At 57.3% G+C, this 15,368-nt stretch overlaps 1 protein-coding gene across 11 annotated transcripts in view; it reads left to right on the forward strand.

Moving 5' to 3' along the window:
* KCNIP2 (potassium voltage-gated channel interacting protein 2) overlaps nucleotides 1–15,368 on the forward strand; it is a 43,192-nt gene extending 27,824 nt beyond the window's left edge. For 4 of the 11 annotated variants that reach the window (XM_040071386.2, XM_040071384.2, XM_040071383.2 and 1 more), the window contains exons 2-7: nucleotides 10,811–10,935; nucleotides 11,306–11,542; nucleotides 12,064–12,171; nucleotides 12,534–12,638; nucleotides 12,876–12,938; nucleotides 13,268–15,368. In XM_040071386.2, coding sequence (XP_039927320.1) covers nucleotides 10,811–10,935; nucleotides 11,306–11,542; nucleotides 12,064–12,171; nucleotides 12,534–12,638; nucleotides 12,876–12,938; nucleotides 13,268–13,315 — 686 coding nt within the window. In that variant the 3' untranslated portion in view covers nucleotides 13,316–15,368. Of the gene's footprint in view, nucleotides 1–9,597; nucleotides 9,698–10,810; nucleotides 10,936–11,305; nucleotides 11,543–12,063; nucleotides 12,172–12,533; nucleotides 12,639–12,875; nucleotides 12,939–13,267 lie in introns of all 11 variants that reach the window. The other 7 variants (XM_040071388.2, XM_040071387.2, XM_058421549.1 and 4 more) reach the window with 3 other exon arrangements.

Here is a 15,368-nt window from a genome sequence, read left to right on the forward strand (position 1 = left end):
GGGGGATCTCTCCCTCTGATCCTGTGAACCTGATTGTGGGACAGGAAAGGTGCGTGGGGGTTTTCATTACTGCTTAACTGCTTGCTAAATCCCTGTGCTCCAGCAGCACTCCTAGGTGGATCAGACCAGGAGGGAAACTGAGGCAGGAACTGACCTGACAGACATCCTTCCTTATGAGTGCCGGGGGAAGGCATGCTGACTGTGCCCAGGGTGGATTTCCCCTCCCCAGTTATGCTGGAGATTTGGGGGTGTTTCCCCCAGACCCTGTTTCCTCCTTCCCAGTGCTTTTGCTTCCCTGTGCAGCTGCTCGAAGCTTTGGACCCAAATCGGTGGCATTGATTGCAACTGTTCTGCATCTCCCAGGTGCAGTGGAAAGAGTGGAGACAGAGAGCCCCCAGCCCCTGCAGTAACCCTGCTGAGGGGCTCAGGACAAGGCAGGGGCCACTCCTTGCCTTGTGTGGCTTCTCTGTTTCCTGGGGCACACTTTGTCCATCTGCAACTGACTTTTCCCCAGCATGGGCTAGAGCAGGATGCTGGAGATGGGGTGTCCTGTGTCCAGCCTTGTCCTGGTCATCCGTCACCTGTCCAGAAGGAACAGGGGCATGCCTGTCCCCTTCCACCCCCATTCCCAAGCTGAGAAGCTGCAGTTCCCTCTGGCTTGGCTGGAGATGTGCCCCAGCTGTGAGGGTGGGAATGGGATCCAGGTGCCCTGGACTGCCAGCAATTGCTCCCATTGCCTAAAGGTGCCCAGAGGAGAAGGGAACACGTTGCTTAAGGGGCAGGAATTGGCTGAGGTTAAGCTAAGCCCTGAACAAGGAGTCCTGTGTAAACTGCAGTGGTTTGGGATGGGGGTGAGATGCTGTTGCATAGGTCTCTTCCCTTCTTGACTGAAAAGGCAGCAGGTAGGATTTTGCTCTCCAGGGAAGGTCCCAGGAACTGTCTGGGGCTGGAAAATACTGTGTCCCCTCCAGGGGTTGTTTACAAGCCATGGCTCAGTCAACAGTGACAGCCCAGAGACCACAAAGAGCCTGAAACCGAACACTAATGGCTTGGGTCTGCTAATGGACATGGGGCTCTGCCACCTGCTCCGGAGCTGTCGATGCTGCTGGCTGTGCTTCCCCTGCTCCTGCTGCTGGCCCACACTCTCCCTGCCCCATCCCTGCTGGGCCCCTGCCTGCAGCTCTTTCTCTGCCCAGGTTGTGCTGTGCCACCACAGTGATGGGCTGGGAATGGAGCAGCTCCAGAGGGGACCAAGCCAACCCCTCTAAGCCTGGGGGGAAGCATACAGTGCATCTTGCAACAAGATCCTGGGGGAATTCCAGGCTTGCTGGGTTCCCAAACTCAGCTGGATGAGATCCCAAGGACCCCATCCATCATTTGGAGCTGGCATTTCCCTGAAAAAGGGCTTGGACAGAAGTGCTGACTGTCTGCAACCCCTTGTCCTGTCTGCTTGGCACTGTACCCCCTTGGACCCTGCACAGCCTTGGTGGCACGGGCACAGCCAGCGCCTGGCAGCAGCAAGGGAGTATCTCCCATGAGTGCACTGTGCTCCAGGATCTCCAGGGTGATCAATATAGGAACTGACGTTGTTTGCCCACTGGATAATCGATGATGGACTGTGTCATCCCGCCTCTGCCTGTGCCATCGTGCCTGTCTCCAGCCCTGAACATCTCCCGGCAGACCCATGCAGGAGGCTCTCAGATCCTTGCTGAGACCCCGCTTTGGCCAAGCGCTCAGGATGGGGCAGGTGGAGAGAAACGCTATCAATTTTGCCTCTTGAAGTGTGGCATCAATAATTCAGCACAGAGCAATCGGTCCCGGCTGGAAGGAGGGACGACAGGCGGGAAAGGCGGGAGAGCCACCCGCGTAGCCCAGCCACAGATTAATATTAAATGAAGTTGCAGATTGCTGTCGGCAGGATAATTGGTGCCTGTCCAGGGCTGTTCCTGCCTTGGCTGTTCGGGGTACATGCTGAGGGGCAGGCAGGATTGGGGGTGTCTTGGAGAGTCCTCACCATGGGGTGTGCTGGACTCTGCCTTCCCTGCGGGCTGCTGCAGAGCTCAGGATATGGAGAGAGAAGCAGGGCTGGGAGGGTGCCAAACCCCACCAGAATCTGGGGAGAAGTAGGAGGGAGCAGCATCATTCCTGGGTGCCACCAGCACCCCGAAAGGTGCGGGGTGGGAGGGTGGTGGCAGTGAGCAGTATGGACGCCTCCTCACGGCTGGCTCAGGGTGAGGGCCCCTCTGGAGAGGGGGGAAAGTGAGCATCCCCAAGGTGCTGGCGAGAGCAAAGTCCTGTGCCAAGACCTGATTCCTCCTGCTTTCCAGGAAGCTCTTTGGCAGGAGTGCTGCATCTTGGCTGCAGGAGGGACGGGCCCTTTGGGGTGTGATGCCTTGGTCCCTGGGCTCAGCCTGGTGGGTTTCACAGACCCTAGAGGTCAGGGTGAGCTTGCTGCAGAGGGATAGATGTTAGAGCATCGAAATCTAAACCAGGACAACCGAAGGCAGTACAGGTTGAAGTTTGGGATTCTGTGTGTTGGGCTGCACTGGAGATTTCCCCATGTGCAGTAGATTTAACCCTTGCCTTTCCAAGAGCTTGCAGGTTTGTCAGCTGGCTCTAGGGTGAGCAGCGTTGGCTCTCCCAGCAGCCCTGAGTTCCCCAAGGTCCACAATACCTGCAGTGCATCCTGTGCCTCTGCTGCTGTGTGGTGACACGTCCTGCTCAGCCAAGCCAGACCTAATTAGCTTGTTGAATCTCTTCTCCCTCCGGCCTTGTGTTAATCACTTTTCACATTGCTTCCTTCCCAATTCCCTCTGGCCTGATTTGCTCTTAGTGTTGTTGATGTACCTGGAGAGGGGAGCAAGGAGACCCAGCTGGACATGGAGCAGGGCCCCCACTCTGTCCCAGAATGGGCTCTGAGCCAGCAGACGGAGGGGCAGGAGATCACTCAGCCACAGGGAGGTGAAAAAATCACAGGCTGGAGAAAAAACAAGAAGTGTGGAGGGCAAAGGAGCCTCTTAGGATCACCCTGCTTTATAGTCCTGCTCTGCTGGTGGAGGGTGAAACCTTCAAGTCCAGTGGGAGAGACCGTGACTCTCTAGTGCAGGGTTGTGTTGGGCTGCAGGGTGCTGTTGGAGTTCAGTGGGATTGCCTTCACGTCTCCCCTGTGAGAGACAGGATTAGACCCCAGGACTGGGAACAGGTGGGAATAGAAGTGCCCTGGACTGGGCTCTAGGGAGTTTGGAGTCCATGGGCCCTGGAGTGCAGTTTAGCAGGATGTCTGATGTGCCATCTGTGCTTGGCTACAGCATCCTCACTCAGGGATACTGGAAAATGTCTCATTGCCCCATGGGTGCCTGCCCTGGGGCTTGTTGTACTGCTGGGGCAGGAGGTGGCCACATCAGAAGCAGGTTTTAGGTGAGACATGCACAGACAACAGTCTGATAGCGACTTTCTAATAACCACTGTTGCCAGGCTGGAGTCTCTGTCCTGCTGCCCTCAAAACAGGATTTTGGGTGGGCTGTGGGGAGCTGTCCCTGACATGCTGCCCTCCCCCTGGGCAGCACTCTGTGGGGTACATTTGCACCCCATGAAGCTTATTTCTCTCCAGCAATGTATCCAGGGCTGGCAGCCCCCAGCTGTGGCTGTGACTCTTGCTGGGGCAGAGATGCAGAGGAAGAGGGAGGAGATGAGGGTTGCAGATGTATGTGGAGGGGCTCAAAGCTGAGCTTCAAGGCAGGGAACTCGTACCATGCAACGTGGGATCACTGCTGGGGGAAGGTTTGGTGGTTTGTCATGGGGCAGATGGATTTCCTAGGTGGAGCTGGTCCCTGGGCTGGTGGCAGCGGTGTCCCAGTAGCGTGCGATGAACTCCAGGGTCCCTGCAGATTGCTCAGCTCCAGTGCCACCACGAGCTGCTGTTGGGGTGGAAGCCAGCGTGGCTGAGCCTCCTCCACCTCCATGCAGCCTCTGGGGCCCATTCTGCATCCCTCTGCGTGTCCCTGTGCCAGGCTTGTAGTGCAGGGGTGCCCGGGAGGAGAGCTGACCCCTGAGCCGCTTGGGCAGTTCCGTGGGCTCTCCTTCTCTGCAGCCTGGGGCAGGAAGAGGGAGGGCCAAGGCAGGTCTCTCCTCCCCTGCCCTCCCCTCTCCTGCGCTGCTGGGTCTGTTGCTGCCAGAGCAGCTGCCGGCTGGGGCTGTGTGTCTGGGGGATGGCGGTTGCTGAGGCACCCTGGGACCTGCAGGGGCTGCAAACGGTGGGCATCATCCTGCTGCTCTGCTCCAGCCTCAAGATACTCCATGCTCTGGGCATCATCGACCTGACCAGGGGAGGTGGGATGGGGACACGGATGGGGATGGGGTTGCGATCAGATGGGGTGGTGGAGGTGCTCCTCCTATCCCAAGGGCTGCAGGGTGCTTAGGGGAGTTTTTGAAGAATTAGTGTGGTTTAGGGCTTTTGTTTGGGGGGTGGGGGGTTGGGGGAGGGGGGCATTGGAGTGTCTGGCCGCATTAGGGTGTAGGGAACTGGAGAAATGAGGATGTCTGGGGGTGTTTCAGAGTATTAGGATATGGGGTGGGAATATTTGTGGACATTGAAATGTGTGGTGTTGGGTGCAGAAATTTAGGGTATCTGGGAGCATTAGGGTGGGGGATATCTGGGTCTTGAGGCACTGGGATGCCGTGATGTGTGGGATGCTGGGGGATGGAGACCGGGCTGTTGGAATCTCAGGGCAATGGGATGCAAAGGGCTGGGCTTTGTCAGATGATGGGGAAAAGGACTGCGGGCAACTGGGGCTGAGGAGATAAATGTGGACCGGGAGAAAAGAGCCATGAATGCGGGGTGCAGCACCATGCAGGGCAAAGCTTTCTCACTGCTACAAGAATTGGTGGCTGTGGGGAAAACGTGGGAAAAGAGGTGAGAGCCCCTTTGCCTTCCCTGCAGGGCTGTGCCAGGGCTGGGGAAAGGAGAGGATGCTCTGGGTGACAAGATTCATGGGCTGACAAGAGGGTACTGGGGATAGGGGCTGGATGTGGCCAAGGAAGAGGACACAAAATATGTCAGAGCAATGGATACACAACCTGTTGGTTGTGCCTGGTGAGGGTGGGAGTGCAGGGAGCTGCATGGTGCTGATGCATTGTTTCCTTTGGCTGCCTTCCTTGACTGTGCCACGGACAGTCCCATCTCAGACAAGGGTTGCCAATAGAGTTTGCATGAATGTGTTTTGGGGTTGGTTTGCCTCCATCCCCTCTGCCTCCTTGCTGGCACTGGGAGTGTTGTGAAATGAAGGGACTGCAGATCACATCCCCTTGGGTGGCCAGATCTCGGAACGGGAGGTGTGCTGCTAGGAGTGATCAGAGGAGCAAGTAGCAGTGGAGCAGAGGGTGGGGAGGAGAGGAGGGTGCTGTTCCCAGCAGGTGCTTTCAACCTCCTTCTGATGGAGGATGTCCCTGAGCTGCCTGGGATCTGGCTGGGGTGTGGCTGAAGCACACCCACTTTTTGTCCCTGTGCCTTACTGTGGAGGGCATGGATGGCATCTAGTAATGGATACGCAGAGCACTGGCTCTCTTGTGGAATGCACTGCTTGCAGCCAAGAGAGGCTGCTGCTCTGCTGGGGCATTTTTTGGGGTAGCTCCTCTGGCGCCTTGGATGCGCTGGTTCCTGCTGCCAGAGGAGGTGCTGATGGGGGCAGGATGTGTCCCTGTGTGTGGGTTCTGCAGCAGGGTGATGCATATGGCTGTCCCAGTCCTGCAGCTTTGTCTGCTCCATTTGGGGAGCCCCTGTGCTCCACTGTCTCTCGGGATGTGTATCCTGTCCCGTTCCCTTCTCGCAACGTTTTATACATGGTATGGTCTGAAGAAATTCTCCTTTGGGCACAGCCAGGCTACCTGGGAGGCTACCTGTCACAAGCTGGGGAAGGGAATGTGGCTCTGTGGCTGGTTCTGGCCTATGCTCAGCACAAGGGTTGTGCAGCTGTTTCTCCCCCTGGCACTGGAGGATATCCTGGTCCCGAGCCTTTGCTGTCCCATGAACTGCAGCTGGGCAGCTTTGCTGCTCCCAGCTCTGTCCCACCCTCAGGCCAGGGACTCTTTGGCCCTGGGAGATGCCAGCTGTGATTTCATTCCTCTGATGGATGACTGTCTGGCACCTTTGCTACACTTGGCTCTGCATTGCTGACTGATGAGGGTCATTTGCAGAGCTGCTGGTGGTGGGACACATCCCCGGGGCAGCTGGAGAGACTCACTCTTCCTCCTGCTGACCGTCATTGCAGACCCCAGAGAGCTGTGGCTGCTGGCAGTGCCTGAGGCTGGTTCCTTCCCTGAGTGGCTGAGCCCTGCACAGGGATGATTGTCAGCCACAGGTTTTAGGGGCAGCTGGGTTCAGATCCGCCTCGGGATACCAGCTCCTCCTGAGCTGCCAACTGACCCAGTGTTGCCCCACGGGGCCAAGCAGGGGCTGTGAGTGCTGCATGACTGGTGGGCTGCTGGAGCTCTGCTCCCCTCCTGGAACGGTGCTGTGCCCTGGAGCTGGGGACACCGGCGGGGGGAGTCTTATTTTAGGATGCAGGTTTTCCACCCATCGTGATTGTGCATTTATTGACAGCTTACTGAGAGCGACGGGGGAGTTTTGGCACTGCCTGTTGGTTTGTTACTGAGGATGTATTCTAGCAGGAGGGTGCCATGGAATGGGGGTGTTGGTCTCCACATCCAGTTGTCACTGGGAGGGCACTGGTGGTTGTGGCTCTGTGGGAGGACAGGGACATTGTTATGCATCTGACTGACTCTGTCTCCTGCTTTTCCTCTGGAGAGACCATGGAGCAGCCTTGGGTCCTACAAAGAGGGTATCAGCCCAGCACTGGGTAACCCTCAGCATGGTGGCATTGGCTGGATCCAGCCTCCAAGGACACATCAGCTGCTGGCAGCTCAATACAAAGTGGTCAGTGGTCATCCCCGTTGCTGGGGGCAGGGATCCACGCACTGTAGGTCCCTTTGGAGCCAGCCTTCGGAATTCATTTCAACAGCATGTGGAGGTGGGGATGGGAAATCCCTCCCCCTTCTGGTGCTACTCAAGGATGGAGTCTCATTTTGCGTGAGTTTGTGTGTTTTGAAGTTGCCGAGCTGCAGAATGATGCATGGGAAGTGACAGGCACTTAACCTGGCAGACCTCCTGCACAGATAGAACACTGCCAGCCCTTCTTGTTCTGTGCCAGTTGCTGGATGGCCCTTGCAGAAGGGCAGAGAGCACAGTGGCATCTGGAAAAGGAGCTGTTGCTGGCAGGGACAGGGCTTCGTGCTGCAAAGTCCCTCGTGTCCAGAGTGGCAGCATGCGGTTGGGCTCTGCTCCTCATCTTTGGGCAGAGCTGTTTCCCAACAAGGAGGAGCTCTCAGACTTGTTTGGATGCTGGGAACAGAAAGAGAGTGGTGTATCCTACTCAGCAGAGCCCTTGTGTTCACTAAAGCCAGGACAGCAAAACCCCAGTCCTGGTCACCCCTCTCCTGTTGTTAAGCTGCATGTGCTGAATGTGCTCCCTCCCCTGCCCTGGGGACCCTGGAACTGGGCCCCCTTCAGTTTCCTCCTTGAGAAAACGCCCATGTTCTTTATTTTTTTTTTTTCTTTTTCCTTCTTTATAACAAACTAAAGTGTAACTTGCACCCGACCTGACCTACTGCACGTGCCTATACCTGCTGCCCCTGTGAGTCCAACCACAGTTTACTCTCTGTTGCATCTCTCTCGCTGTGTGGTTTCCCTCCTGCCCTGCTTCCTCCCAGGTCCATCACCCCGGCATTGGGTGCTGCTCTGCCCACCCTGTCCCCTCCCTCTCAGCAAAGGGGATGCTTTGCCTGTCAGGTCTGTTCCCACAGCTCAGCTCTGCTGGAGAGACTTGGCCCCAGAGCATCCTTGGAAGGCTGAAAGGTGCAATTTCCCTTTCCCTCTGCAAATTAAGGCCCTGGAAGGGTAGCTGAGACAAAATCATGGTTTATGTACAACTGATGCCCACTTTTAGGAAAGAAAAGTCCTCTCTCCTCACCTGCCTGCGTACCCTGGAGCAGACAGGAGCCAGGTTGTGCTGTTCTGCCAGTCCCAAAATCCTGGTCCTCACCCTTGCTCCTGTCACCCCCTGACAAATGCCAGGGAATGTGTTTGTTCATCCCTATACATTTGCACCTCACTGTCACCCTGCTGTGGATGCCACATCCCTGGGGAGAATTTGCCCTCTTTGAGCGGCTTTGTGTGGTGTCCTGCCAGATCCATGACCTCCTGGAGCTATTCTCCATCCCCCCGAATGATGGAGCTGCCTTGGTGTGAGCTCAGAGAGTCACGGGTTCTGCCTGTGGGCACGTTGGGGCCAACCTGCCTAGAAGTGGCTGCTGGATGCCGACCCATGTCCTTGTCCTGGAGCTGGGTACCATGCAGCACCATTTTCCTGGCATCTGGGGCTCAGCTTAGCCCCACAAGGCTGAGAGAGGGCTTCTCTGGCAGACATTTGCTAGAACCTTAGAGAAACAACCCCAAAATCAGGGCTCAGGATCCATCGGCATTGTGACCTGCTGCTTGCAGATGTACAGGATACTTGGAGCAAACACAGTGACAAACCAGAGCCCAAAAGGGACTTTGCACCTTTTTTCCCATTTGTCCCCATGCTGGTGTCTGCCTCCCCTCGGAGGCTGGAGCCCAGCATGGCCTTCATCCCCTCCTCTTCCTCCTTTCCCTACCTGCAGCGTTAGTCCTGCGCTGAGTTTGCTGGCTTGAGGGAGGGAGGTGGTCTGCAGCCAGCTGGGAGAGATGGGGCTGAGTGAAACCACTGGGGTCCAAATGGGGGAACAGGGGGTGGCAGTGGGGTCAGCAGAGCGGGGAGATCTACTGTTAATGCAGGGAGACTTGGATGCAATGGCCGTGGGCCAGGCTGGTGTGGGGAGTCCCTCCCCCAGCCCTGTAGCCTGGCCGAGGCCAAAGCCCTGAGCCCCGTTCCCCTTCTGGCTGTCTCAAAGCAGGTCCCTGGGCTCGGGTCCCAGTGTTGCACTGGGGTGGGGGTGCATGCTGCAGTCTGGGCTGCATGGGGGGTCCGGTGCACGCTTTGCCTTCAGCCCTCGGCTGCCAGCAGGATTAAACCCAGCCTGAGCTTAGGGAGGATGCAATGCCCTGGCTCAGCCACAGGCTGTTTTCTTGGGCTTCATTCTGCCTTGCCTCCCTGCAGAGCCCCTCAGAGAGGGTCCCCAGGGAGCAGGTATTTGTCCTCAAGGCTAAAGCAGAGTCTGACCCTGCCGTTTTCTGAGTCTCTGGGCTCCCGAGAGTCTCCAGTGCACCCTGCTATGCTGGGGGTGTAACAGAGGCGCTGGGTGTGGGTAGCCTAGAAGGGTTGATCCCATCCTTCCGCATCCTAAGGATGGACACTCCAGTGCTGGGTTTGTCCTGGGATTGAGCAGGAAGGTCGACCAGAGCCTGGGCTGGGTTTTGCCTTCCTGCTCCTCCAGCCTCACGCTGCATGGGCTGCCTCCGCTCAGATCACCGCGCGCCGGGTGCCCAACCCTGCTGCCCGTCGGGACCGGGAGCTGATGCTGTGTTAACTCTTCTTCTGCTTGGTGACTCCTTCTTTCTTCCAGGCAACCCGCCAGTCCAAACTAAAAAAGCGCTGAAGCAGCGATTCCTCAAACTGCTGCCCTGCTGCCGGCCCAAATCCATCCCCTCGCTCAGTGAAAGCAAGTGCTTCTTCTTGCCTTTGTGTGTGTTTGTCCCCGGCGGTGCTGCTGCCTGCTCTCCGCCCCGGCCCTGCCTGCGGGAAGGGGACGCCTCCACCTCTCCCCTGCCCCGGCTGTCAGGATCAGCCCTGCCCTGGAGGGGTCCGATCCCATGGGCTCTGCACCCACCTCGGTCTTAACCTGTTCACAGGCTGGTTTTCTCCCTCCTCGTCTCCCTGGAGCAGCTCCCACGGGATGCACAGCGGCAAGGACCGCTTGGGAGCTGGCTCAGGGCGGCGGGGCCCTCCCGGCACTGGTCTAAAAGGGCTGGGGAGTTTCTTCTCTAAGCTTAGGGTTGGTTTGGAGATGGAGGGGAGATGGGGCAATGAAAGAGGCTGAGCAGGGAGTGAGTGCAGAGTCCTTTAACGCCCTGTACTGGATGTGCTTGGTTCCTTGGTGAGTCCAAGCCCCTGGTCAGGATGTCTCCCAGCTCCATAGTGCAAGCCAACCCCCCCTGGGAAAAGGTGAGTATGGAGGGGCAGGCTCTGAGCCATTCCATGAAGAGGGAGTACCTGGTGTGTGCCCCTCTTGGCTGAGTGGGGTCTAGGGGTGCTGGTTGCTGCAGGCAGGGGTTGTGCAGCTTGGCAGACGGTGGAGAGAAGCCGTCGATGAAAGTGGGAGCACAGTGGGCTGTGAAAAGAATTTGGAAAGGCTGTGGGGGGGCATTTGGGGCTGGGGGTTCTGAGGGGCAACTCTCCTGCTGAATGTGAGCCCTGGTGCTGCAGGACATCAAGGGTCTGAACTCCACAGGGCAGATGCTTGTGCTGGTGGGAGGAGAAGGGCAGGCAGGGGGGGTTTCAGCACTGATGGGTTTTCACACCTCTTTTGTTCCCAGCCTGGGCTGTACTGGAGGGGAGTTGTTGCCCAGTGTCAGTCCCTGGTCTGTAGCCATGAGGGGTCCCCTTCTGGCACAGACCCAGCTCTGGCTGAGCAGAGGACCCCAAAAATGTGTCAACCTGGGCAGGTGTGAGAGGACAGTGTGTGCTGTGCAAGGTGCCTCTCCTGCCCCCTGGCATGACAAGATAGGGCAGGACAGTGCTGGCCTCAGCCACCCTCTCTTCCCCTGGGTTCCTTGCAGACAGTGTTGAGGATGAGTTTGAGCTCTCCACCGTCTGCCACCGCCCTGAGGGGCTGGAGCAGCTCCAGGAGCAGACCAAGTTCACCCGCAAAGAGCTGCAGGTCCTGTACCGAGGCTTCAAGAATGTGAGTACCCCTTGACCAGCTTTGATAGCCCCCACCTCTGCTGCCATGTCCACCTCGGGGTGGTGCTTTGTATGTGAAAGTTCTTGGGACCTTGGGGTTGAAGCTTATATAGGGCTACAGCCTGATCTTACCTCCAGGGAGCTCAGTGGGGAGACCTGATCCTGTACTCTGCTTCCTTGGGTGCAGAGAGCCCCCTTCCTGGGTGCCTGGGATCCAGTCCAAAAACTCAGGGAGATGCTCCAAGCAGAATTTCTAGCCACCTCACCAGGTGCACAGGACTGGGGGACAAGGCAAGGGAGCCACAGGTTTTTAGAGGGTGATCAGCCCTTTTTTGCAATGTGGAAGTGACGCCGTGACCTTGCCTTGGCAGGAGTGCCCAAGTGGCATTGTCAACGAAGAAAACTTCAAGCAGATCTATTCCCAGTTCTTCCCTCAAGGAGGTGAGTGCCCATCCCCTCCCTGTCCCCATACACAGGGCTGCCTCTGTGGGGCAGAGGGTCACACAGCACCCCCTCATGCTGCCTGCCTCCCTGCAGACTCCAGCACCTATGCCACCTTCCTCTTCAACGCCTTCGACACCGACCATGATGGCTCCGTCAGCTTTGAGGTGAGCTGTGGCCAAGGAGGGGGTGGTGGGGTGCAGCGGGGCAAGGAGAGTACATCCCTCCAGGGGCCGTGGGCTGGGGTCAGCAGTGTGGTTGTTGCAGATGGATGAAGAGCTTTGCAGACCTAATGGAGTTTATTAAATTCCCAGAGGCAACAAAAAAGAGCAAAAGAAGGGGCTTTCTGTATTTTCTGGGAAGGGTTGTGCAGGGACCCAGACTGGCAGACACAGCCATGGCTGGGTCTTGTTCAGGCTTTGGCGGAACAGTGGGTCATGATGCACACAGTCCTCTTGGTTGATGTGACCCAAGGGAGAAGTGCGGGAAATGTACAGGGTTAAGCAATTTTTTCTCCCCCAGCTCTTTTTGATACCCAACATTTTGCCTTGTCAGCCCAGCCCCAGGGAACATCATCTTTGGGGCTGAGTTCCTTTCTGCAGGAGAATCAAGCAGGGCTGTACCCTCTGTGTCTCTAAGGCCCTTTGTGACTGTGACTCCCATTTGCCTGCCTTGTCCATCTCTGCAGGACTTTGTGTCTGGGCTGTCCACCATCCTGCGGGGCACCATTGATGATCGCCTGAACTGGGCCTTCAACCTCTATGACCTGAACAAAGATGGCTGCATCACCAAAGAGGTGGGATGAGGGGTCCAGAGGCCAGCACAAGTCTGCACCTGATAGGGACGAGGGTAGAACTCGGGGGTGTTGGCTGAGCTCTGGAGGAGAGCTCAGGGGATCGATATTTAACTGAGCTCAGCTTTGCAAATGTCCCTCCTGGCCCTGTGGCACTGGGATGGAGGGTGGATGAGCAGTGTGCTGCTTTGGGGCTCCATTGCACATGCACGTGCACACATGGCCCCACGCTGTGCAGTGCCAGCAGAAACACATTTGAGCACCTCACAGGTCCTTCAGGAGCATCAAGAAAAAGGTGTGGGTTGGGGACCATGCAGAGGCAGAGCCCCATGTTGACACCGCAACCCTGCTCCCCTTCCCATCAGGAAATGCTGGACATCATGAAGTCCATCTACGACATGATGGGCAAATACACCTACCCGGCCATGAGGGAGGAAGCACCCCGGGAGCACGTGGAGAACTTCTTCCAGGTGAGCTGAGCACATCCTGGGGCAGCAGAGCTCCAGCACAGTGCTGCAGTGGGTGCAGTGGAAAACACCCCACTCTGGGGCTGAAGCAGGGCTGTGCCGGTCCTGTTGGTGCTTGGGCATGCCTGTGGCCAGGGGTGCACTGTGTCCAGCCCCTGTGGGACCTGGGCAGGGGGTACCAGGTTCTCCCTAGGGCTGGGGCTGTCCTTGCTATGTCCCCTGTGCTGTGCTTGTCTGCAGAAAATGGACCGGAATAAGGATGGCGTGGTGACAATTGAGGAGTTCCTGGAGTCCTGCCAGAAGGTAAAGTCACCAGCAGCTCTTCTCTGAGCTAGGTCACCACCCTCTTCCTTGGGGACCTTTGTCCCTCCTGCTTCCTTCCTGCAGTGAGGGGGTGAAGCCAGGCTCCCAAGGGCAAGGCTGGAGCTCTGCTTTGGGAACTGTACCCATGCCAGCATCCTCATACAGATGAGGAGAGCCACAGATCTCAGTAGGGCTTGGAAACTGCTTGTAATCCCTGGGGCTCTTGTCCCATGTGCCAGAGCTGCTATGAGGGTAATGCTAGGTTTGGGGGAACTGCCCAGATTGCTGTTCTGTGCCCAACTTGCCTGCTTCCCATCTGCTCCTGACAGGATGAGAACATCATGCGATCCATGCAGCTCTTCGACAGCGTGATTTAGCTCCTGGATCTGCCTCCAGACGAGCTCTCCTGACACTGGGCCCAGAACCTTCTTCTCTCTCTTGACTTTTCCTCTGAGACTCCCCGCCTCTGGCTGCACAGACACACCCATGGGAAGGGGCCTTCCTTCCCTGAGATGCAGTCGGAGCCAAGATCTTCCCTTTCCCCTGGCCCAGCTCTGCTTTCCTCGGGGAATCCCAAGCAGGTGCTCCCAGATGTTGGAGCATGGGCATGGCTGGTACAGGATGAGAATTTCACCTGGATGGACCTCCCTATACCCAGTCCCGGTGGAAAAGATGCATCCTTGGGCTGCAATAGAGGTTTTCCCTGTGCACACCATCCTGTGCAGCCACAGGTCGCCTACCTTGATCCTTGCCAGCCCCAGGAGCCCCCAGTCCCGGCTCCAGCCCAAATCCTCCAGCAGCACTGTCTAGAAACCAATAAAGTCTTGCAAGGGGCACAGCCAGTGCCTGGGCTTCCTCCCCTGCCCCTGGCTGTGCCCTGCTGTGGGATGCATGACCAGTGTGTCCACTCTGGCCACCCTTGCTGTCCTGACACCGGGCCAGTAGGTGGGCAGAGGGGCCGTGCCTGGAGAAGGCAGCCACATGAGCCCTTGGGGTTCATTGCTGCATGAGCTATGGGGAGCATCCCCTGGTCCCAGGGATCCTGGTTAGACCTACAAGGCTCTTCCTGACAGGGGCAGAGGGGAGGCTAAAGGGACCCCGAGGTGACTTGTTGTGGCACTTGTCCCACAGGATGGAGGATGCAAGGCTGGGAGAGCTGCAACCTCAGCCCCTGTCCCTTAGATTTGGGGTGCTGGCACAGGGAGACCCCAGGGATCCACTCTGAGGCTCCAGTGGAGAGACACCTATTCCAATCCTTCCTGAGGACATGACAGCCAGGGTATGGCGACATGGAAGAGGGAGATGGGCTGGTCTCTGGTGGCCATTCTGGCCCCATAGGGCTCACAGCCACGCTCCTGGCATCATCTGCTGCTGACCTTGCCCTGCTCTTGTGCCCTGCCCCATCCCAGCCCATCTGTTGCCCTGGGGACTAGGGAATGAGCAATGAGGCAGAGAGGTGTCAGGAATATCCCTGTGCTGGTGACATGGCTGAGCTGGCAACTCCTGGAGGAGAAAGTCGAGGCTGGGGTTAGACAGGAGTCACTGCCATGCTGCTGGCAGGCTGGAGGGTCACCTTTTCCCAGCATGGCCATGTGAGAGTCTGCTTGGGGACGGAGACCCTGGATGTTTTTGTCACCACCAGCTCCTTGGAGATGGGTGTGTGCAGGCAGGACTGTCCTGCCCACATACCACTGCAAGTCATAGCTGGGAAAGTGATGCCCATGGGCTAATGATCCCACGCCCACTCCAGAACCTCCTCACAGGCACTGGGAATGTACCCAGCCCTGGCAGCCCCTGACTGAGGCTCCACTCTCTGTATCCTTGGCCAGGGGTGGTTTGGGCTGGCCTGAGCTGTGATGTCTGGGATCAGCACCCATGCTGGGCCAGACCCAGGCTGAGCCCCTGGGGTTGAAGACATTAGAATTTAACCCCTGGGGCTCTGAGCCAAAGGCATGGGGCTGCTACCCATGGGGACCATCCCTGTCCCAGCCCTTGCAGATATCACAGGTTTTTTAGGCTCGTCTGACACATTATTTATCTTGCAGACATGATGTGTTTTTTAGGTTCATTCAACACACCGTTCATCTCACAGACCTATTCCCAGGTTTGCTGTGGGGCTGAGCTCCCACTTGCATTCTCCTAAGAGTGGGAGGGCCTTACCCCTCTGTCTCTTTGGCCCTGTTCTCCCTCCTCCCAGCTCTCTGGGGTACCCATTGTTCGCTGCCATGTGGAGCACCTGCCGCTGCCCCCCTCACGCTGTAGGTCGCATGGTGTGACCCCCTGCCCTGGGGCATGGTGACCCACAACCCGCTTGGCATCTCCAGTCTGTATATTTTGTATTATAACAATTATATGAGTTAAAAACAAAACAAAAACAAAAAAAACAAACCCAACAAAGAACCAATAAAATCTAACCACAATCGCTATGCA

The sequence above is a fragment of the Hirundo rustica genome, chromosome 8 (genome assembly GCF_015227805.2).
Source record: "Hirundo rustica isolate bHirRus1 chromosome 8, bHirRus1.pri.v3, whole genome shotgun sequence".
NCBI lineage: Eukaryota > Metazoa > Chordata > Aves > Passeriformes > Hirundinidae > Hirundo > Hirundo rustica.